General features: G+C 39.1%; 1 protein-coding gene across 5 annotated transcripts in view; it reads left to right on the forward strand.

Annotated features, from left to right (window-relative positions):
• The window catches only part of U2SURP (U2 snRNP associated SURP domain containing), a 36,641-nt gene extending 20,041 nt beyond the window's left edge, over nucleotides 1-16,600 (forward strand). For all 5 annotated transcript variants that reach the window (XM_081863547.1, XM_081863548.1, XM_081863549.1 and 2 more), the window contains 15 exons: nucleotides 741-845; nucleotides 1,530-1,596; nucleotides 1,684-1,847; nucleotides 2,226-2,388; nucleotides 2,862-2,941; nucleotides 3,680-3,767; nucleotides 5,103-5,225; nucleotides 6,783-6,939; nucleotides 7,799-7,894; nucleotides 8,171-8,237; nucleotides 9,971-10,133; nucleotides 11,805-11,915; nucleotides 12,974-13,092; nucleotides 14,316-14,492; nucleotides 14,746-16,600. In XM_081863547.1, coding sequence (XP_081719673.1) covers nucleotides 741-845; nucleotides 1,530-1,596; nucleotides 1,684-1,847; nucleotides 2,226-2,388; nucleotides 2,862-2,941; nucleotides 3,680-3,767; nucleotides 5,103-5,225; nucleotides 6,783-6,939; nucleotides 7,799-7,894; nucleotides 8,171-8,237; nucleotides 9,971-10,133; nucleotides 11,805-11,915; nucleotides 12,974-13,092; nucleotides 14,316-14,492; nucleotides 14,746-14,884 — 1,819 coding nt within the window. In that variant the 3' untranslated portion in view covers nucleotides 14,885-16,600. The remainder of the gene's footprint in view (nucleotides 1-740; nucleotides 846-1,529; nucleotides 1,597-1,683; nucleotides 1,848-2,225; nucleotides 2,389-2,861; nucleotides 2,942-3,679; nucleotides 3,768-5,102; nucleotides 5,226-6,782; nucleotides 6,940-7,798; nucleotides 7,895-8,170; nucleotides 8,238-9,970; nucleotides 10,134-11,804; nucleotides 11,916-12,973; nucleotides 13,093-14,315; nucleotides 14,493-14,745) is intronic.
• Nucleotides 16,601-24,516: the final 7,916 nt, after the last annotated feature.

Consider the following 24,516-nt stretch of genomic DNA (forward strand, 5'->3'; position numbering starts at 1 on the left):
GGCTCAATAGTTATTATTACTAAGCGGTATGTTGTCACTGTTGACAGCTTCCTTTTCATGGCATAAATACTCGCCTGAAGAAAAGTGTTCTTCCTAGTGTCCTTTAAAGTAAAATTAAAATTGCATCCTGGTGGCTTCTCATCCAAGGAACCTGATTAAGATCAGGTTCTCAGGCACTCAACTTTCAGCAGTACTGAAGCATAAGCTGCGTGTCCTTCCGCCTCTGTTGTATTTTGATTGTTAGCATTTGTGTGTGTATGCACAATATTTTAAATTTTAATTGAGCTTAAGCAAACGATTTTATCAAACAAAAAGTTTAATTTTGAACAGAGTATACTCCTGCAGCACAATTCTATGCATGTCTAATCAGAAGGAGGCCCCAGTGAGTTCCAGTGGTCCTACTCCCTGATAAGTGTGCATAGAATTGTATTATTATATTTAGAAACACAGTTTTTATTGCATTAGTTCTGATTCAGGCAAAAGTGAACAACAAACTGGAAAAGAATATTGCATTTCTCTTTTTAATATAATTCAATGAGCCACAGGACCTACTGCTACTTTATACTAGTTTTATTTTTGCCCATCATGCTGTTCAGAACACTGCTCCAAATTCTTAATTTGTATAAATCTTTTTAACTGTGCAGCAAAAATAATCTCCATTTATTAATACCTTAGGTGCAGTGTAGTTTGTTTAGTGTTAGGTCTGAATCAATTTTTCTTTAACTGTGTTGTTGTTGTAGGAATTTGCTTGCGCTGATACATCGAATGATAGAGTTTGTGGTGCGGGAAGGACCTATGTTTGAAGCCATGATTATGAACAGAGAAATCAACAATCCAATGTTCAGGTGCTTATTTTTCTATTTCTGTTCAGTGCTGTCTTTGTCGCATGCACTGTCATTGTTGCTTCAGTACTGCTGTGTGCAGTTATTCACAGGCATTTATGCAAACCCAACTACTTGTAGGCATAGTTCTCACAAGCAGAAAATGAGGTTTCAAGTATTTGTGTGTAGTGCACCTTTTCAGACACAATTGACTATATTTCTTTAAAAAAATAAATGACAGCAAATAGGAAACTGACCTAACCTTTTCCTTGACATGTCAGTCTTGTGTTGTCTCCTTCTCCTTCTCCTTCTCCTTCTCCTTCTCCTTCTCCTCCTTCTCCTTCTCCTTCTCCTTCTCCTTATCATCATCATCATCATCATCATCATCATCATCAAATTTGTATACTGCCCCTATATCTGTAGAATTTCAGGGCAGTTCACAACATAAAATTCCAATATAAGAATCACAAAATCTCTCTCACTCACCTGCAGGCTGAAGTGGTACAGTGCAAATACCGGTATGCTACCAGATCTGCTTGTAAGATCTAGGTCTTGATGATCTGAATGTTGCATAGATCAAAGAATGGTAGAGGTGTGGTATAGTGGTAGAAACTGGGTTTTTTTCTGGTGTTGAAATGCTGCTTTTCCTTATGTTAGTGATCTCAATAGGGACATGCTCTGATTTCACACCCTCTGCTTTTTATTTAGGTTTTTATTTGAGAACCAGACTCCAGCCCATGTGTACTACCGGTGGAAGCTTTATTCAATTCTACAGGTAAAAATACTTTTAAGTGCAACTTCTAATATTACCTGTGATTGGCATACTGGTTGCTTTGACCATGGTTGTGTGTGTGTGTTTTAGGGTGAATCACCAACCAAATGGAGGACTGAAGACTTCCGTATGTTTAAAAATGGGTCATTTTGGAGGCCACCTCCTTTAAATCCATATCTCCATGGGATGTCAGAAGAACAAGAGCCTGAAGCATTTGTAGAGGAACCTAGCAAGAAGGGTGCACTTAAGGAGGAGTAAGCATCTTTAAAGAACCTAATATGTCATCTTTTCACATAGACAAGTGATAGCTCATCTGCACTATTCCAATGTGTAGAGATAGGAGCCTACACAGAAATCCCAGTATGTGGAAGACCTGGCCAACTTTTTTGAAAGCATCCTAACACAAAGTTTCTTAGAAGTAACTAATTTCTAAACATCCATGTTTCCCCTCCTGTTGAGTATGGGTGAAAATGATAAACTACTACTAAAATTCTCTCGTCTCAGTAAAAAAATGTATTGCAGATTGTTCTCAGTTACTTTGACTCTGAAATAGAATGTTCAATAAGGCTCATTTATAAATATACAGAAAAGGTGTTGCTAAGTTTTCTAAAAATTTGAAACTGGAATTTTAGACAGAGGGACAAGTTAGAGGAAATCCTGCGTGGGTTAACACCGCGTAAGAATGATATTGGAGATGCAATGGTTTTCTGTCTTAATAATGCTGAAGCTGCTGAAGAAATTGTAGACTGCATTGCTGAGTCACTATCCATCTTGAAGACTCCACTTCCTAAAAAGGTATGATTGATTTCTCAACAGTTTTTATGTTTTATGTGTAAATTTGTGCATTGTTGATTGGCTGCAAAGCAATCTGTATCTATGTATATAGTAATAACCAACTATGAAAGATGCTTTTTGCTTAATTAAAATTGTCTTCTACCGTAGTTGTAAAGCTTTGTAATAGCCACATGTTCCTTTTGTGTTTTTCTTCTTTGATTAAAAATAAATTGCATAGGTATTTGCCTTCTGTCAGATTGTGCCAACTGTTCATGAAACTTTTTTCTTCAGAAGTGGGACATTGAGTATTTGGGCGCTGAACTGTGGATAGTTTGGCATTTTGTAGCAGCAGTTTATATCGTGCACTTTTCAACAGGCTTTAATTATTTTTTCAAAACCGGTATGCCATTCTCTTAAAATGGCAATTTCAACTGGATTTTCAAAGTTATTTGTGGAACAGTAATATTGGTAACACTTCTAATTTTTTTTTGCAGATTGCAAGATTATATTTGGTGTCGGATGTGTTGTACAATTCTTCTGCAAAGGTTGCCAATGCTTCATATTACAGAAAATTGTAAGTATCAACATTTTAAACTTTCAAGAAAAGTAAAAAACCTTTGTAGATTTTGAATTTTGCATGTGCTACCTTGTAGTACTGTCTTGCACCTTGACAAATCTGTAGGAGTACCAATCTTTAAAAAAATGTTTACACTTGATCAATTTGGAGCCAACTTAAAATTGTGTAACTTTCCTCTGTAGCATGCACTCATTGTTAAACTAGGATAATTTCTCTCTCTGTACGTGTGAATACGGTCATACCTCATGTTATGGACGCTTCAGGTTACATGTTTTTGGGTTATGGACTGTGGGAAACCCGGAAGTACCGGAACGGGTTACTTCTGGGTTTCGCTGCATGCGCAGAAGCACTAAATTGCGCTTTATGCTTACACAGAAGTGCCGAATCGTCCCTGCGCAGACGCAGCGCTTCAGGATGCGAATGCTGCGGGTTGCAGACGTGCCTCCGTCATGGATTACGTCTGCAACCCGAAGTTCCACTGTATATACATGTGCTAGGTGTCTTGAAAGGCTGGGTTGGCCTATAGCAGTAAATTTTGACACATTGTAGTAACCTTTTTAAAGGTTTTATTCATGAAGCTAATTTTAGACCTATTCCTAAATGGGTGTGTTTAGGTCCTCTTCTGTATAATTAGAAATTTGGGCGCACATTTTTGTAGCTCAGATGCAAGTTGAATGACTTTCGCTGTGGCTTACTCAGTAATGCAAACTGTAATATATGAAAATGTTGTTTCAGTTTTGAGACAAAACTTTGCCAGATATACTCTGATCTGAATGCTACATACCGAACAATACAAGGCCATTTACAGTCTGAAAACTTTAAGGTATGTGTATGATTATTTATTGAATTTGTTTACTTCCATGCAGTGAGCAGTTTCAGGGTGAAAACAGCCATCCGTTGCAACTTAAAACACTAACCAATTTATTATCATGCAAGCTTTTGTGGATCATAGACCACTTCAGCAGATGAATGAAGTGTAGTTGTGAATTGGCAAGCATATATATGCATGATGGGGGCAGGGCAACAGAGAGAAGAGATGGGAAATATAGAGAACTGATTCAGAGGGAAATGAAGAACGAAACCACCACTAGCAGATAGTGATATTTATCTAAAAGCAGATTAGCTGCCGTGACCAATTTAACAAGGCCATAACACACACATCTTGCTATTGGTAAGCTAGTTAATTCAAGTAGTGTGGAACAATAATATCAGTTCTTGCCACAGGTGATACAATTTATCAAGTGTTTCAATTCAGTGGTATCCCATGGAACTTTCTCTTAGAAGTTTATTTTTTATTTCCAATATTTATATATCACCTAACAACAAAAGTCCTCTGGGTGATTTACAAGTAAAAATTAGAAGCATAAAATATGATAGGAAACTAACATCTTGACACACAGTAAAACCAGCCACAGAGAATGACATCAGTACAACAAATAGAAAGTAAAAAATAATAATATTTATGACTGAAAATGTCACCTGGCACCTTAAAAGACAGACCTCTCTGAGGGTGCCAACACTTGAAAGGCCCTCTCTAGTAGCCAACCTCATTCGTTCCTTTATTGACATGAAAAATGAAATTATAAATATATAATGTAAATAATATAAAACAACAAACAAAATAGTGTTGCAAAAATATAAGTATTAAATAAAAGCTGTTCTGCTTGGTGCCAAAAAATAATTAGTGCAAGCCTCTCTGGGGAGAAAATTGCATTAGGAACCTGCCCTTCAATAAATATACAACCTTTCATGTCACAAAAATATGACTTTGTTTTTCACCAAAGCAAAGTTTGTGTCTAGTTTGCTGTGAAAATAAAATCCCAATTAAATATAAATAGTGCAGTCTACACTCCATAGCAGTCTGCACCAAATATATTGGTTTTTATTGGCTGTACCCAAAAGGTTGTATCTGTCTTAAGTCATACTTGGAGTAGACCCATTGAAATCAGTGGACTCAAGTTGTCCTTAACAAGGATTTCAGTGGGTCTGCTTTGAGTATGACTTTGCTGGATGCCCCCCAAGTTTACTAAACACATCAAAACCGATATGAACATTCTGTGACGGGTGCAGTGCTAATTAGATAGGTGGCGTTGTGCTTTGTGTAATGTTCTTAAAGTACTTCTCAATACAAATGACTAGCATTGTTTACTACTTTTAGCAACGGGTAATGACATGCTTCAGAGCATGGGAAGACTGGGCGATTTATCCAGAACCATTTTTGATCAAACTGCAGAATATTTTCTTGGGGCTTGTAAATATTATTGAAGAAAAGGAAGTGGAGGTAAGTGTGAGATAAGACCATTATTGGTACTATTCGTTTGGAAGCAAACAAGAGAATCTGAAGCCTTACAGGTAAGGAAATAATAGCAGAGGTTTGTAGCTGGACTCTAGGGCATGAAGGCTTCTCTTGGTTCCCAAATGAATCTTTCCTTTCATTTGAAGTTGCATAAACACAGTTTTCCCCTAATGTGAATGTTAACATTGTCCATACCTTTGCCTTTGAACTAGCTCATTTACCAGTTACGTATTGGAAATTACTTGGAACCTGAAGCACGTGCATTGCCTCTTTATCAGTATTCAGGTGTGTGTTTGTGAGTGAGAGAGAATTTTAAAATACCTGAATGCTTGAGACCAGCCTCCATCTCTTCCATCTTATGTGGTTAGAGTTGGAATTAACGGAATAAAATACATGTTGTCTATTAGGGCATTTGTCTCAAGAAGCTGGAATGTGTCTAAAAAGTTGTTAGAGCCAAGAATTTCTAACCTGTGGCTAATTCCTCACAGGTGCAAGGAGAAGCAATTTTGAGAAACGTATAGTTGTTGAGAGTTGGTTGGTTTTGTAATTAGAGCAGAAGACACAAACAACTTAGGGCCTGGTTCACACAGAGGGTTGTTCTTGTCTTACGGCCCATGGTTTGTTTGGAGAGAAGCAAAGGAGCCTAAGTTTTACAAGAAGTCACAGTACAGTTTGTCTCCTCCCCTGCACAGTAGCAATGGGGAAGGAGCAAAATGCCCATAGTTTCATCAGCATGTGTAAAGCATAGTTTATTTTAAGTGCTATTTCATGTGAAGTGCAGGCCAGGCCAAAATTATTGGGTTATCCAAACCATAAATATGTACTACTCATGCCAGATGTCTTTTGTGAAGTAATTCAAGAAAGTAAGCAGGAGAGATTACATCTTTTGTATGTAGACTTACTGCAGTGTAAACAATAAATGAACCACAGGAATATGGGAACTCAGCTATCTATTACCTGGTTTCTGAAGGAAAACATGGAAAAAAGTGTTTGCATGTGCTGAACTCTTTTATATTATTAAACACAAACATTGGTGTCCCCTCCCCCCCCCCAAGAAATTGTGCATCTACTACATTTATGGACCCTGAGAAAAATGTATTATATCTATAACCAGGGTCTTACTTCTGGCATCTTCATGTATTGTGTGAATGGTAAACTGCTTTGCATACTTGACGGAGGTTTTTAATGTGTCAAGTAAATCCAGAAACTTCCTATGTGTTCAGTTGTACAACAAACTGTGATGCTAGCGTACTAGTGGTGCTAGTAGCATCCAGATGTGTAAAACAGTATGCTGGAGGTTGAAAGACTGGGGGAATCAGACATATTGTGCAGATGCCCATGTCACATTCTATATCGGGTGCACACACTGGGCCACTTCAGCCCACAAGGAAAAGTGCTGGATTTGTGAATTGCCCCATAATAGGAGGTGAACATAAGAGCTCTGAACATTTTTGTGAACTAAATGCATAAAATGTATCTAAAATGAAGCTGTAAGAACTTGAGGAAAACACTGTGCATATAAAACTTACATTTGGTTTACAGGAAGTACCCGATGATCTCGATGGAGCTCCCATTGAGGAAGAGCTTGATGGTGCTCCTCTAGAAGATGTGGATGGAATTCCTATTGATGTTGCTCCAATTGATGATCTTGATGGAGTCCCTATTAAGACGCTAGATGATGACCTTGATGGTGTTCCCTGTAAGGAATACTAGATTTAGTGTACTTAGAAGCCTACACTTTCTTACTGCAAAATGCACATTTAATTGAGGCCCCATTTTTTCTGGTACTTCGGCGTTTAAAATGCAGTGGTGCTGAGATTTGAGAACAGGTGTTTTTATTAGATATTTGGCTTCCATAGAATAATAGTAGAAAAATGGAAGATGTGAGGTGTGTTGGTTATTACTATTATGTCCATGTTCAATCATATATAAGCAAGATCTGTATTTTCATTACCTTGTTAGGCTATAAATCAACTTGGGGCAGAAACCCTTTTATTACAGGTTTATCTTGAATGCCTCCTAAAATTCATAGCTCCAGTGCAAAATGATAAAACGGCAGAAAGACTACAGTGACTCCTTTGCGCAGAATAGCTCAAATGTTCCTAGATCCCACAGAGCTTTAGATCAGGCCTCTCATAATTTGTGCGCAGATTCTGGAATTGAGAGGGGCTTGAGTGCATGTCTCCCAGAATTATGGTCTATGTCTTGGTCTTCTCCCTGACATACAAGTTTCCATATGCAGTAGGCTTTTATGTGAAGTGAATCCTCTGCCTTTACTTTACAATGGCATGGGCCTTAGAAGATTGCATTATGCGCCCTTCCTGGATATTCAGGTCTGCCATTCTAAAAGCACAAGGTCATATATATCCCATTGGTGGAGCTTCTGAGTAAACATGCAGAGACGTGCTCCGCACGTAATCTTTTACTTGCAGCAACGTATGCTGAAGCCTGCACCTTTTAAAATGGTTTATCTTTTTCAAGTGCCCTATATAAGAGAGAGCATACAAAGCAGGACTACTTTGGAACGTTGGTCATTGCTATAATCTTTTATTCAACAGTGGATGCTTCTGAAGAGTCTAAAAAAAATGAGCCAATTTTCAAAGTTGCCCCTTCAAAGTGGGAAGCAGTAGATGAAGCTGCACTTGAAGCTCAAGGTTAGTGTCATATCTAGCTTCTGCCACTTTCGTTACGTACATTTCAGTTAAATGGGTTTTAGTTCAGCATTTCATGCTAAATATTAATGAAGCAATACTTTAAATTCACTAGCAGACATCACAAGTGCTGCTCTTATTCTGGAACAGTGCCATTAAATAAAAAAGTTAGAAATTAACTGCTATGCAGCATAGCTACAAATACCTTTTTTAAAAATAAGATTTATATAATTTTATGTAACACTGGACAATGTTTTTGCATCCCCCCCCCTTTACTAGCGGTAACAACATCTAAATGGGAGCTTTTTGACCAGCATGAAGAATCTGAAGAGGAAGAAAATCAGAAGTAAGAATTAAGGTGTTCTGTATGTCTTTCCCCCTTTGCCGTGGCAACTCTGATGCTAAACATATTACACAATAACAAGGATCATTTCAAACATGCTATGGGAGTGTGAAATGTCTATGCTTCTGGAGTCCCATATTAGGGAAGAGATCAGCCTCCCATGGATAAATACAAAAGTTGTAATCTCATCCATTAATGCACATGTTTCCTTTAATTACTGGACTCTGGTAGCATATTAGACCAAAGAACTGTCTATTTGTGTATTCCTGCTTCCACACCCAGTGAAAATCTGTTCAATGCCCCATGTGAGTTAGGCTCTGTGGAGTTATTTTAGAAAGTAATGGTAAAATCTCTTCTCCATTAGTATCTCAGATATAAATGATGCCTAGAGAAAAGGCAAGAGTGGATTCCTAGATATGTGGGAGATCCTTCAGGTTTTATGGGAAAACATTAAAAAAAGATATGCGGCTCCTATCCCAAATCCCAAACTGAATCTGACTGATTCAGGTCTATCTGAGATTTGCCTGAAGTGGGTTGAGGCAGCCCCGGGTTGGGTTCAACAAAGGGGAGGACAAAAGGAATGGGTTTTAAACCCTAATTAAATGTATGGTTGGGGTGGGGCAGAAGTAGATGCAAGCAAAGACTCTTGCCTGTCCTCCTCCCTCCCATGGCTGCTGGCTGGCTGCATGTTTTAAACCCTACATATATATATAGGGCTATGCGAGGCCCCTATTTGGATTTGGGGTCAGATTGGGCCCAACTGATGCACCAAACTGGCTCAGAGGGAGCTGAAGCTGCACTATCTTAGTAGTTGGCTGCATGGAGCCAAATTGGGGCACATGGTCTTCTTGTTGAATCCAGGCACATCCTGGCTCAAGGAGAGGTGCTGGCTTTCCATAGACCTGGGCATCCTCATCAATGAAGCACTCCATGCATTGTTGGAATAGTCACTGTTGATTCATTGCTGGGTCAGTAAAGGGGAAATCAGATGCACATTTGCACTGCTTTGGTTTCACGCTGAGATGTGTATCCCCTCCCATAGTTACTTTGAAACCAATCCAGCAGTGATATACTGCAGCCACACTTCATTGTGCTCTATTATACCTGTGTTATATTTCCTGTTCCTGGTCAAGCAAGTGACATTTATATGGAAGGCTGCTTCTGCTTGTGAAAGCGTGACTGAAGGGTTGAGAGGAAGCGTAAACAGATATAACCCATCCTCCCTGTTTTCCCTGTGCTATTCTTCTCCTCAGTAATTTTTCTTTGCAGTCCACGCCTAGTATTTTAAATAAAAAGGATATTGTATAATAATAATAAGAGGATGTTACAGAACAAAAATAGAAGCAAAGTATGCTGGCACATGTATCTGTGCTTGACTTTATGTAGTGACAAAATGCTCTATTGGAAAATGATAAACATAGCATACAGTGGTACCTCGCAAGACGAATGCCTCGCAAGATGAAAAACGCGCAAGACGAAAGAGTTTTCCGTTTTTTTAGTCGTTCCGCAAGACGAATTTCCCTATGGGCTTGCTTCGCAAGACGAAATGTCTTGCGAGTTCTTGTGAGTTTGTTTCCTTTTTCTTAAAGCCGCTAAGCCGTTAATAGCCGCTAAGCCGCTAATAGCCGTGCTTCGCAAGACAAAAAAACCGCAAGACGAATTAATTTCATCTTGCGAGGCACCACTGTATTTCCCCCAGAGAGAATTAATTCCTGTACTTCCGGTTTTTTTAAAAGCCAAGAGGAAGAAAGTGAAGATGAAGAGGACACCCAGAGTTCTAAATCAGAGGAGCATCACATGTACTCCAATCCAATCAGAGAAGAAATGTCAGATTCAAAATCTTCAAGCAAGTACTCAGAAATGAGCGAGGAAAAGCGTGCCAAACTCAGAGAAATTGAGGTGTGTGAGAAAAACATCGATAAAATTTATTTTTATACTCTTGACATGATGGATCAAGTATAAAAATAACCAGTTTCCCTGTTTTCAAAATGTTCACTTGGATTTTAGGAGTGCTACTCAAATTTTATCATATTTAAGAATTACTTGTATTTGTACTATAGATATGTGAGGCTGGCACTGGGTCTTAATAGTTTTATTATTGAGAGATGTAACGTAAGGGAAACATAGGTACAAGCTGGAGGGCCCTCCTGGGCAAATTTTGGGGGAATGTGATGGGAGAAGAGGAAAAGGTTAAAATGCACAAGCAAAAAACTATTACACAGTTCGGTGGACATAATTAGGGCATTATTCAATCATAGCAAGTGTTGGGAAATAGATAGGGGAGGGCAGAAGAGGCAACAATTGAGCCATACACACGAGAAGCCTTGAACATTTTGAACTTTGAAGCCCATAATGTATTGTGCAAGTATATTTCTAAGCTACTTATTTTGCATAATTATTGGAGTTAATGCCTATGTTCTTTATTCAATCTTGATTTAAGGATGATTACTTTTACCTTACTTGGAAAGTCTAGGGTGCCCTCTGCTGGTGAGAAGAGTATAACTGTATTGCAAAATGAGATTGGTCCTTTAGGATTAATGGATTCTTATTCATGGATGCTTATTTTAAGGATCCCTTTTCTAAATATGATCTCAAATATTTATTAGGAGTAGTAATGCCCAATGAAAATCATTAAATTGGGGTATAATAATATCTAAATTTATTGTATGATCTCCATTAAGGTTTTAAGCTGCATTCATGCTTGAGAGTGAGGAACCCTGCATTAATTTTCATTTCCTTTTTTGAGCAGTTGTGTTGAGATGTAATGCTTAACCATTGTTAAGCGTTATGTGAACGCGCCCCTTTCTTTTTTTCTCCTCCTGTGTGGTTGCTTTCAATTAATCACAGTTCAGGTTTACCTGTGGTTTAGGGTTCAGGCATAATCTTAAACGAGACCCACTACCTGCCGGTGTAGACATTACTAAGTTAGATGACCACTGGACTGACTTGATATAAGGTTGCTTCCTTGTGTTCCTAATTTGGCTTGTTTCAGTGGTAAAAGCTAACAACAGTTTGTCCCAGGATAAGGCTAAACTGCAATTGGTTAAATAAAAGCAAGAATTTTAGATCTTGTCATGACTGTGGTGGACAATTCCCAAACCCAAGGCTTATGTAATGCCAAGTCATAATTTTCCTTTTATTGAACCTGATGAAGAGACTTCAGCCTCACTGATAATCTGAGGCATGGGGTGGGATTTTAATTATTTATTAAACAGAATTTGTATACTGCTTAATGATAAATAAAACTTCTAAGTGATGTACAGTACAAAGAATATAAAATATACATTAAAATTGTAAATAAAAGTCAAAGCTTTAAAGGATCAAAACATAAAGTCAGTTTAAATTTCCTTATAAACTAAAGGTACATATTCATGCCAGCTTTACATGTATTTTAATATTGTAATTCCACCAATTAATTGTTTTGAGAACTCACCACTGAGGAGAAATTTATGTGAATATACCCTAGGGCCAAAACGAAGTAAATAAAAAGCCTAATCCAAATGTGTATGTTGTAACTTTGCCAAACTTGCAGGTAACTCTAGTACTGTGTTTGCATGTGTATTTTCACAGCTGAAGGTAATGAAGTTTCAAGATGAGTTGGAATCTGGAAAAAGACCCAAGAAGCCAGGCCAGAGTTTTTCAGAACAGGTTGAACATTACCGTGACAAACTACTCCAAAGGGTAAGTAGTGCTACTGTTCTGGATTTTTAAATTTAGTTTAGATACAGATTTCTATTAATGTTACTGGAACCTGTTTTGATTATAATGCTAAGTTATTGTTTAGCATGATATGCACAAGCAGCAGCACGTCTCAGGCTCAAATCCAGTTGCAGTCTGGATCCAACCCATTGAATGGTACTGGCCTCACATTACACTTGGCAATCTTAAAAATAGTTTTGGAGCAGTTAATAGTTTGCCTGTTTAGTGTTTTAGACTTATCCAGATAGATTATTTGATCTGTATAAGTGCATGATATCTAAAGTCATTTCTGTGGATGATAGGTGCTTTGTGGTAGGGCTGCATTTAAAATTGAATATGAGCATACAGAAACTGACACAAGGCTTTATTCCCTTTTAAAGCATATTAAAGTGATAGACTTGTGTAAACTAGACAAAATAATAAATAGCTTGGGATTTACTGCCCTGCAATAACTTCATGATATTTGTTGTTACTGTATCTATTTTTAAAGCGATTTAGCATCAAAACCTCAATTTTAAGGTTACTACGCTTAATGATTACATTGCCACATATAACGAGCACATTTAGCTCGATACATTTTTTTTTAGAAGTTAAGTGCTGAAGGTTTTGTAGCTTTGAGCTAAAGATATTTGAGAATGCAAAAGAATGTGATTAAGAAGACAAAGATGTTTCCGAACTTGTAAAAGTGGCTACTTGATTTTGTTCTTGTAAATGTTTGACTGTACGGCAACGACTGTTGGTTAGTAGTAGAGCATATACAGAAGATCCCAGGTTCGTTCTCTTATATATCTAGGTAGCGCTGGGAATGGCATTTCTCTGAAACACAGGAGAATCATTGCCAGTCTGGGTAGATAGACAGCATTCAGCAAAATAGATCAGTGATCTAATGTGGAGTCATCGGAAGCTGCTTTAGACTGTTTCTTGTTCCCTCAGTGTCAAGCTTTGGTTCTGTTTTGTAGGGCGTAAAATGAATTAACATATACATCTTGCTGTATGATAAATTCTGAATTCTCTGAAGTGCCCAATTACTTTTAATCTAGGAGAAAGAAAAGGAGCTGGAGAGGGAAAGGGAAAGAGACAAGAAGGACAAAGAGAAATCTGAATCCAGATCAAAAGAGAAGAAAGAGAAAGAAGAATGTACACCAACAAGAAAAGACAGGTATATAACTTAAGACGGCTAGATAGAATGCAGCCTGTGCAATGAGCTTTTCCCTTCTTCTTCCCCTGCATGTCCCCAAAATTTGCTCCAGGGGCTCCTCCAACCCTCCAGAGCCAATTTTGAGGGGGTGGGCTACAGGGAAAAGGAAGGGAAGTTACATTCTGCAAGCAGAAGTCTCTTGCACCAACAGAGCAGAAAATTTGGGGGCCACTCTGTTTTTGAATTGTTTTTCTGGTCCCCTAAATTGGAGTGTCTGAATTGGAAAATAATACTTTCAGTGGGATGTGAGTTATCACATTTGTGTGTGTGTATGAAGACAGTATTGCTTTTGCAACCGTGCCATTGTTTACCCTGCAATTTCACAATCAAGGATCTTGGCATTTAGAAGAAAATTATCATCCAGTCAACTGATAACAGTGACGATAAATGTGTACAGACACTTTAAAAGGAACATTTAAAGCAATTGTTGCTTTTTTAAATGTTAAGCATGTCAGGATAAAACGGCAAACAAGGGTGCACACAAGTTACAATATCTGAAGAACAAGGCTATAGCTTAAAGCATTGGTGGGGAATCAATAGGCTGTGGGCCTTTTTTGCCCAGCAGGTGGCCTAATTTAACCTGCAAGGTTGTTTCCCCACAAACCATGCACACCCAACCTGTATGATGTCAGGTGTAGGGCAGCTAAAGGCGTGGCTGCAAAGGAACAATCAGGAAGGCTTTAAATGCTGTTTGGCACAGACTTCAGACCCTGCTGGATCAGCTACACCTTCAAGTTGCCAATCAGGAACACTTAGAGTAAAGCTTATCCCTGCCAAAAGCAAATCTTGAATACAATGCCATTCAGTACTCGGAACTGGAGTGTATTCAATCCCAGCAGGGCTTGAAGTCACTGCTGATTAATTCAAATATTAATCATTACTGATAAGCATCTGAAATAAATTTTACCATAGGTTATCGGACAATCAGTTGCAGTTGTGTTTTTTTAAGGCAGTATAATTAAGTCCCAAGTTTTATTTAACCATGCAGTTTTGATGGGCAGCCTGATTGCCGCTGTAACTTCTATTGCTCTGGAAATGTGCATAAAGAGATTTTGAATATTTATGCATTTAAAGTTCTGAAAGCAATGTCAAACTGCTTTAATATATTTGGTGAGGTGATGGGCATCTTTGTATAGGTGCTCATAATTTCTCTCTCTCTCTCTTTTTTTTTTTTTTTGAAAAAGGAAAAGGCGACACAGCACATCACCCAGCCCGTCCCGCAGCTGTGGGAGCAGGAGAGCAAAATCACCATCACCAAAATCGGAACGCTCGGAGCGATCTGAAAGATCCCACAAAGAAAGCTCACGTTCCAGGTCATCTCACAAGGATTCTCCCAGAGATGCCAGTAAAAAAGCTAAAAGGTAACGCTGTTCATTTCTGGAAATCCATTTTTGTTCAGTGTGACTCAGCAGCTAAGCCATCATTTGGCTTGGCCTGTCGTCTGAACCCGGAATCATCCTTTGAATAAATAAATAGAAACAGTTTTCTTTGTGTAATATTGTGGAGTTACATAATTCTTGGGTGACACATATGCAGTACTCTAAGAATGGGGTTGATCTTGGCAGGCAGAAGCCAAATAAACAATCTATTGACATGAATACAATTTATTTTTAGGTCGCCGTCTGGCTCAAGGACACCCAAAAGATCAAGGAGGTCGCGATCCAGGTCACCTAAAAAGTCAGGAAAAAAATCCAGATCTCAATCCCGCTCTCCACACAGATCCCACAAGAAGTCAAAGAAGAGCAAACACTGACAAACGCTTAATTTTTATGATGCTGTCACTTACTGGAAATGCGGTTTTGTTTTTGTGCCTGAAGAGTCTGTTTAAAAAAACAACAACACAAAACAAAAAAGCATTCCTAATTTTTTTTTGTGAATGCACGTGTATACTCATGAGTAACTGCATCGGTAGACCTGTCATTGTTTTATATTGTACAAAATACCTTCATTGTGGCTACTTCCCAGAATGAGATTTTGTGTTTAGAAACTTCATCTGAAATGTGTGTAACTGATCTACTGGCAGTAGTGATATTTTGTTTTAGAATGTTGTGAGTTAGGAAAAAAACCCCACCCACACACAATTGTTTTCCCCCCTCCCCCCCCTTTTTGTAGCTTTGACAACTTGAATTAGATTTCAAATAAAATCTGAAAAGAAAATGTAAAAAAATAATAATGGTGTTTTCTTGCCCCTCTGAAACAAGAGTTCTCTTCCCCAGTCCCATACAGAGCTGCCAATGCGAGCTTCTAGCAGGAATCTTTCATACGATGGTCAGGTTATAGAACTCTTCCGGGTATGTTGGGATCTATAGCATGAATATTGTCACTTGGCAATACATTTTACTTAATGCAGGAACATTTATGCAGTACAGATGTTCTTAAATGTTACGAGCTGTTGCTTGAATTTCCAAGCATAGCCTGCAGGCACTTTGAGAACACTTATTCTCTCTCATCTTACAGCCTAGCAGCCAGAATGAGTCTTCTGTTAGTTCTTTCCAGGGACATCAGGTCTGCTTCTTCCATACCTACTGAACAATGTGATTGTTTACTGGAGATAGATTATCACTGTTGCAGCTACTTTCTATCTGTCTGGTGCTATAGATGCTTGAGCAGCAAAGTACATAGGAAGGAAGGAAAGCAGGGCTTGTGGGTATTAGGAACCTCAAATGCAAACTTGGGCCTATGGCCTCTTCCGTTTGCTTGTAAACTCTTCCCTTTCGACACCATAAATTTCTCAAGTCATTCATAGTAGCAGGATCACATAATTGATTAGACTAGATTTAAACCAATGCACTAGGGCAGTTTTAGTACACATTTCTGGAAATGTGACTGGCAGACTTCCACTATTCAGTTTCTTCATGCATGCTCTTTTTCTCCCCTTTTACTCAGATGTGAAATTTGCTGTTTCCGTCTGAAACACACATATTTCATAGGAATGGTTTCAAGGCACATAGTTCTTCACTGAACATGAAATCCTTTCAGCTGGTATCTTTGGTGAAATGGTATTGAAGCCACAGTATTAAGTGTTTTAATTACTTTCCATGAATAGTGAAAAGAGAACAAATTATATTTCCCCCTTACAACAAATACTGTCAGAATGATAAGAACTCTAAAATGCACATCATGAAGTGTCTTTATAAAGTGGATTTTATTCCAGAAGATGACCTTGTAAATGCATTTTTGTATTGAATTCCTCCTTTGGCTGTGAAAATTGTTGAAAGAGTAGCAGAAATTAGATTTTTTTAACTTGTATCTTTTTCTAATATACTTGTATTCCTTCCCCCTTCTCCTTCCCCAGTTTTGGATGCCCTTTTGTTTTAAACCTGTTTTTTTCCTCTTTTGGCATTGATATAACATAGCACCTCCTCTGGGTCACTTAACTTTTTTTCCATGAAAGAAAAGTCACAAAGGTTCACTGTTTGTTTCCTGGAGGAGTGGGCAGATTGTAATAAAAATGCAAAGTTTAAAGGGATCTGGACTCCGGTGAAGTGTTTTTTTAAAAATCCATAATTATGTTTATAGACAGCTACGTGCTCTTTTATTCTATATATGGGGTTTTTAAGTGTTTGAGAGACAAAATTTGTATTCGTTAGAGGAATATGATGCAAAAATACCTAAAATACACATTTGGGGGGGGTAGGACCCAGATTTCCTGTGTGCTTACCTGTATTGCTTGCACATTCTCATACAAGTGCTACTAATTTTTTCCATTCTTGCTACATCTCTTTATTCAAATATATATATAATTTTTAAAATTGTGTTTACATCCTGCCTTTCTTCCAAGGTGTATCCAAGCGGTATACAATTTAAAATGATGAAAATAAAAAGGTATGAAACGGCCAAACCCTCTGAAGCTAATAGAGGTCTCCTCGGCAGTGGTAAATTTTGAAGTGCCGGATCTGATTATGACAACCCCCATACCCAGGCGAGCTGCATTGTTCTCTAAAGAGCAGCAAGGACATGGGTAGTCAACGAATGGAGTTGGCAAAGGATGTTGCGCTGGCTGGTCTTTCGGAAGACCTGGGCTCATGTCCCTGATTATCCATGAAGTTCACCACATTATGTTGGCTCAGTTACCATCTGAGTTTACCCAAATAAAAGGGTTCATTAGATGCTCCACCACATCACCACTCTTCAGGAGCAGATGGATGGTATGAGATCACTGACCTGGGATTCTCTTAAGCCTTCCGCTCAGTCTGTGTGGACCTCCGAGTAGTGCCAACTAAAGTCTTGCTACACGCCACTTTAGTTTGAAAACGCAGAGACGATGAAAGCTTAGGAACAGTGTGGTGTGAGCCGAGAGAAGGAAGCTGGGGACACAGAGATACATGGCTTTTAGGCACGAGAAGAACAGAAACCTCGTGCAAAGTGATGGTGCAGAACCTCTCCATCTAGACTCAGGTTGTAGATACGTGTAAATAAACCATATATCATGAAGACACCACAGTCTCTGCTGTGTCCAAAAGGAAACGGACCCTGGGCAAAGCACATCTTGCAACCCCTGGAATCTCACATTGCTGGGGAGAGTAGGGTGGTGTGCGGTATTTTAGCAGAAGTTACCTCATTCCTGTTTCAAAGGTCTATTTTTGGCACGCTGCATTACAAATATGAGTATGTGGAAGTACAGCTCAGACTCAACTTTTTACAAAAATAAGCCAACCACAACGTTCTGAGAGGTTAGCAAAGGTTAATATGTGTGCAGCTGAATGGAAATTCAACAAGAGTGCTGTCTACATGCATCTTTAGATACAGTTTTAATGTGTAAAATACTGAAAGCATAAAGTACTGAAGAAGCTTCAAATACAAACGCTGTCAGTGTTGGAAAAGGAAAAAGTCCTGACTTCCTTTGTCTCCTCTGCCTGGTCCTCGAACCCTTGTCAGCCTAAAAGTCCAAGAGAAGAGCGTCCTTGCAGAGTATGTTCTGCTTTTATTCTTAAAAGTCTTTATCTGCAAAACACACACACATCTACACTACCAGCTTTCTCCAACCAACCCGCCACCACACCAACATTGACCACTCTATATATACAGGTACAATTAGGTGAGAGGTTGCATGAGTCATTGTAGGTCGCCGACTCATGCTGACTTAGTTCTTTTAGCGTTAAAGAAACCGGCCAATTTTTGGCCGTGACAAACATGACCACCACCTGAATATGAGTGGGCAATTGAGTAATGTCTTTATTGTTAATAGCTAAGCAAATTGCAAGGCGAAACTGATGGGCAAATCAATTTGTTTTTATACTGGCTCTTTTACCTGCAAGCGTTTGTCCTGGATTTGCCTCTTCTCTCCAACTTCTGATTTCAGTGAAGTTTATTAGCAATGATAGACTTTCAAACAGTCGTCTTAGCTTGGACGACAATTATGGTTTTGTAAAGAATGAAAATAATCTCCTTTGATAATGCTCATCTTCTACATACACGAAGCTTGTCTTTTTTATTAATGTCATAAAAGGGGGGGAATTTGACATCTTTTTCATGCCTAGGATATGCATTTACTGTGGGGGAAGAGTGGTGTCTAAATTTAGGAGAAAACCTCTGAAAATCTATTGCAAGGAGGGTGTTTGCATTTAAAAGCTTGGGGTGGTGAGAAAGAGGAACTTGGAAACATGGTAGCAGAGTGATTGGTTCTCACAAAGCGCCAAATGATTCATAGTTTGGTATGCCGCTTCCACTGTGCTCTATCCAATTACCGTACTTTATACCCCGTGAATAAGATGACCCCTGTTTTTTTTGGGGGGGGGTTGCCAAAAATCGCTCAACCACCTGACTGACTCTGCCAATTGCATGCGTCACGAAGCCTACATTTGTCTGCCTGCTTGCCACCATCAACCGCCAATCACCCACCCAATTGCCACAGCAGCAGCCAATCGACAGCAGCCCTTGCTGCACCTACCAATCACCCACCCAATCCAAGATGGCAATCTCCTGCTCGCGGCAGCAACCCATCGTCTTATACGCGGTATACTACGGTACTTCCTGGTTTAAAACCCCACACATACATTAAGTAAAATAGAAACATCAACAACCGACTACACGCCAATCACCACGGCCCCCTCCACCTCTTTCCCCCTTTTCTTCCTAATGTAACACTAATGTCTCAACAAATGAAACTGATCTGTAGAAAATGTAACTTGGAAAAATAGACATTGCACATACTTTTGTAAACCAAGAAATCTGTAATAAAAAATACGTTAAAAATAAAAAAACTATGTTTTGATATTTTCCCAACACACCAGGACTGCACACCCAAGCTCAAATCTTGATTTGCAGGACATGTATCACAGTTTTGGATATGTAATGAGATGGATCCAGAGATGCGGACAGAAGAGGATGGCAGAAGTGGACTTTTGTGCCTTTGATCCCTTTGGGGGGGATGACTTTTTTTTGGTGGTGTGAGTCAATTTCAAAAGTAGATGGATGTTCCTGGATACTTACCCTGGTTACCAAAAGGCATATGTGCCTTTTGGCCTATTATACAATTTTCTGTGGCCTACCTACCTCATTCTTTTCAAAGCTCAGAGGACAGCATGGGGCACAAATTTGTTTTGCAGCCTTCCGCTAAACGTGCAATACCGTGAAATATTGCACAAATTGATACGTTAACCATTAACTGTTGAACATAACTCCTTAAGTTATCTAACAATCTGAGAAACACATTGGCTCTCCTTACTACATATATACCATTTAGCTAGGAAATGTAATTAGTTACCTCTGTGAGTGGAAGCAGGAGACCAGCTTTCAGGAGAAATTCCATTGGTATTTGGTGTGGTAGAACCACTCACGTGTGAAGGGAAATGCATGTGTCTCTCAATGGGCCGTCAATACATTTCATGGAGAACCAATCAATGAGCAGTTTCCTGGCACATACCTCTGGGTTGTTTGGGGGAGAAACACCCATGAGAAATATCTGGCTGCATTGTAAAGTGCAAAACAGTGTTAAATATGTAATAAGCAGATTAAGGGATGGTAGAGTTTTTTGGGATGGGAAACATGCATGTGTCTGCACCCAGGGCTAGGCATTTATTTTTTTTAATTACTCATGCATCTCAGATGACAGCTCATTGCCAATATTAGTTATGCAGGCATGCCACTTTTACTTTAATTTCTTTTGTTGCTAGGGGGAGAAGATATTTTTCTTTAACTCCACTGGGTCTTCCATAAGGATGCACTCATTATTCCAGAGGCCTTGATGCTCCCTGCACTTCCATATGCTGCTTTCTATTTAGGCTATATTGAACTGACCTAGTTTTATTTTATTTTTCTAAGACAACCCCTCTAGGGTTATACGGATATGGTATTGTCCCAATTATTTTATATATATATATATATTTAAATTAATAGCTAGTGTTTCTCCCCTGTAGCTTTCTCTTCTAAACATCAGTACCGCAGAATCTGGGTTGTTTGAAAATTATGTTTTATAAAGCCTATTCAGGTTACATTTCCCCTCCAACCAGTTTCACTGTTACAGCCTTCAGATGCGAAAGGACCAGGATGAAAAATGTTTATTGTTGTCATTTTCAAAATATATACTGAAATACAATCTGGTTGTTAACATTAACAAATAATCAAGTTTATTTTTATAAGCATGAACAAGCTTATGGTTTCAGTTAATTTTTCTTGGCAGTTTCTTAATCTTAGTTTCTTTACTGCCCCAATGTTCCTAACAACTTCAAACTGATTATCCCAACTAACTATCTATCTGACTCCACCTAACAATTCCTCTCACAACGCAACTCGACCAACCCACAGACTATTCCTCCCTCTTCCTTCTCCAACTCCCAACTCTCAGCTGACTTCCACACAACTCTACCTCTCACTCTAACTCCTCCCCTCAGGTTCCCACTGGCCAATCACATCACACTCATTTAACCCTTTCCTTATGACCCACCTAGGAGGCAAACGCCACACTAACCAACAATGCTTTCAAGCAGGAGTGGGGAACTAATGCCCCTCCTGAGATGTTGGTGAACTACAGCTGCAGCCATTGGCCATGCTTTCTGGGGCTGATGGGAGTTGTAGTTTTGCAACATATGGAGGGCCATCGGTTCTCCACTGGTACTGTAAAGTTTGAGCTATAAAAGTTAATTGAATGAGTGTTCAAATTTCTTCCCTTAAAAATTATTGCTTGTTTAAATGATCCATCTTATCTACTGAAGACTGATCAGAATTTTTAAAAAATTCTTAGACCTGTAATCTATTTTCACTTTTAAACATGAAGTCAGAATAATTGTTATTAGATGTTTGTGGTGAGAAACTTCTGTTTAATTTCAACTGGGGGGTATTTCCACCACCTTCAAAAGTTTGGGTAGCCTGGGAGATACCACTCTTTGTGGCAGCCTTTCATTTATAGAACCTGAGTCCCCATGGAGGTGCATCTGACAGCTTCCCTTTATAGTTTTCATTGCTACAAGAGCAAAATATCCCAGTTTCAGTCCCAGACAACTGGAAAACACAAGTGATGCTTTAAACTATGTTAATGCCATTAGTTTTGCAGCTCATCAATAGTTGAAAAAGGCTCAGAAGCAAAACAACAGCAACAAAAATCCCACCATCATGTTTTCGGTTCAACAAGGACATTATCTTTCATCAAACATGAAGGTATTTTTATTTATGACAGAGAAAATTTTATATGGCCTTACGTAGACATCTGAAGGCAACCTTGTACAAAACAACAACAACAGATGTAGCCTAAGCTAGTTGATTTATGGGAGAAGTCCTAAATGTCTAACAGGTACATCTAGTCATAATTCAGCATATCTGACACTGATCACCATGGAAAACACCCTACCTATGCAGATCTGCTGTGCTTGGAACCAAGAATTAAGATAACTCCAGGGACCAAACTGAGCCTTTTCTGTTGAGGTGGCCCAAAACTTTGAAGGAAAACTTTCCTAGTGGGAGCTATTAAGGCACGAATGTTCCATTTAAAAACAGGCTTAGACTAGTTTATTTGCTATAACTGGATGTAATGAGGAAGATGGCTATTTTTTAAAAAACTGCCTCTTTCACCCAATTCCCCACAGGGATAGAGGAAGATGGCAAACGTGTGTGTTAATTAATATACATTGCAATATACAGAGTGACAAGTTAAAAAGAACCCCACAACACACATAGGCACTTGCCACAAGGAACATACATCTGAATTGAGATTCTGGAAGGAAGTTAAAAGGAAGCAAGGAAGAGGCCTCAGAAACCAAGGACAAATGCAAGTAAGTGTAGTTATGCACACTTACATTAAAATTAATTAGGGAAAATTAATTAGGGTGGAGGGATGTGACAAAAGTTTTACTGGATTAATAGACCAAATAGAATAAAGCTGGAAGGTGTAAAAAGTTTTCAATCACTTATGTTTAAAATATTTTTATATGCATTCTATACTGAAGTTTGTAATATTGAGCACTATTATCTGACAGCTTGGAAGCATTCATACACAAACGCCAGGGAGAGGGAGAAATCATGCCGTTAAGCCACAGCAAATATTTGAAAAACGTTAAAGATATTGAATTGCCTTGAAGAATATTACACGGTTATGTAACCCTAGAAAGAATTGCTATTTCAGTGCAACTCTGAAAAATGGACTTACTCATCCTCGTGTCCTGAGGACATTCATAAAACTCAAAGCATTTCTCAGGATGCAAAACACTGTCAAAGCAAAAGGCAAATATTGCCCAATTGTGCTGCCTTGCCCAAATACAACAGATAATGACTTGGTATTGATTTGGCTTCCTGATTATTCCATGTTCACCATTGTGAAGAGAAGCCTTCGCTTTGATACCTGCCATTTTGCACTGTAGCATTTCACATTTTATTCACTTAACAGTAATAACTTTATATTGTTTATATCCCACCCTTCAATTAAAAACTCCTAGTGTGGCTGACGTGGAACAAGAAGATACAACAGAATAGAGTGCATTACTGCCAAACCAGCAATGTACAATAAAAATCTGTCAGACCTGATTTAACACCCCTGACCAACATCCATCAAAACTACTGCAGTAATTTGCTCAGTAATAAGGCCTGGCCAACTAAAAGGATTCTTCGCTTGCTGATTGTATGTGTCTCTGCGCATGAGTTTATCACCTGCCAACTCATAAAACATGGCAGCGTACAACAATATAGACAAGTATGGCAAAGCACTGAACAACATAAAAGCAATACAAAATAGCCCTGTTGTCATAAAAAGTTCAAGAGATGCCTGAAAGTCAGTACTGCCGAATCTCTGGTGGAACTGTATTCCACAGCACGGACTTGGCAACACGCAATGGTCGACTTCTAGCTGAAGCCAATTGGACCTCTGTAACAAAGGAGAAAACAACAAACCACAGTTCTTTTCTCATGGATATAAGGACTCAGGTGATCTTTAAAGTATCATACAGCCATGTTGTTCAGAGCTTTGTATATTAACACATGAGCCTTGAACCTGTTCCAGGAGACATCTGTCAGCACAGATGTCTTAGCAAAGGTGTCACATACTGTCTGCTCCCATCAGCCGTGTAGCTGTTGCCTTCTACGTTAGTTGGAGTTTCCAGACTATGCCCAAGGCCAGCTCCACATCTAATAGGAAAGAACTCAGATTTATTGCCAAGGGAACCACTCCATGTTTAATGTTTCACATTGCGAGAAGCAAAGGTACAGGGAACCAGGCAGAGGGCCTTCTTGGTAGTGGCGCTCACCCTGTGGAACACCATCCCATCAGATGTAAGAGAGATAAAAAACTACCTGACATTTAGAAGACATCTGAAGGCAGCCTTGTTCAGGGAAGTTTTTAATGTGTGACATTTTAATGTATTTTTAATCTTTGTTGGAAGCCGCCCAGAGTGGCTGGGGAAACCCAGCCAGATGGGGGGGGGTTACAAATAAATTATTATTATTATTATTATTATTATTATTATTATTATTATTAGGGCCACCACAATTGAGAGAACCTTTGTCCAATCACCCCCTGCCTAACTTCAGCAAGTGAGGTTTGCAGCAGAATGTGATGGGCTTCTGAACATGGAACTTGCTCCCACAGGAGGCAGTGATGACCACCAAGCTAGGTAAAGGTAAAGGGACCCCTGACCATTAGGTCCAGTCGTGCCCAACTCTGGGGTTGTGGCACTCATCTCGCTTTATTGGCCGAGGGAGCCGGCGTACAGCTTCCGGGTCATGTGGCCAGCATGACTAAGCCACTTCTGGCGGACCAGAGCAGTTCACGGATATGCTGTTTACCTTCCCGTTGGAGCAGTACCTATTTATCTACTTGAACTTTGACGTGCTTTCGAACTGCTAGGTTGGCAGGAGCAGGGACTGAGCAACGGGAGCTCACCCCGTTGCGGGGATTCGAACCGCCGACCTTCTGATCAGCAAGCCATAGGCTCTGCGGTTTAACCCACTGAGCCACCCGTG

This window comes from Podarcis erhardii, assembly GCF_964252035.2.
Source record: "Podarcis erhardii genome assembly, chromosome: 5".
Classification (NCBI taxonomy): Eukaryota; Metazoa; Chordata; class Lepidosauria; order Squamata; family Lacertidae; genus Podarcis; species Podarcis erhardii.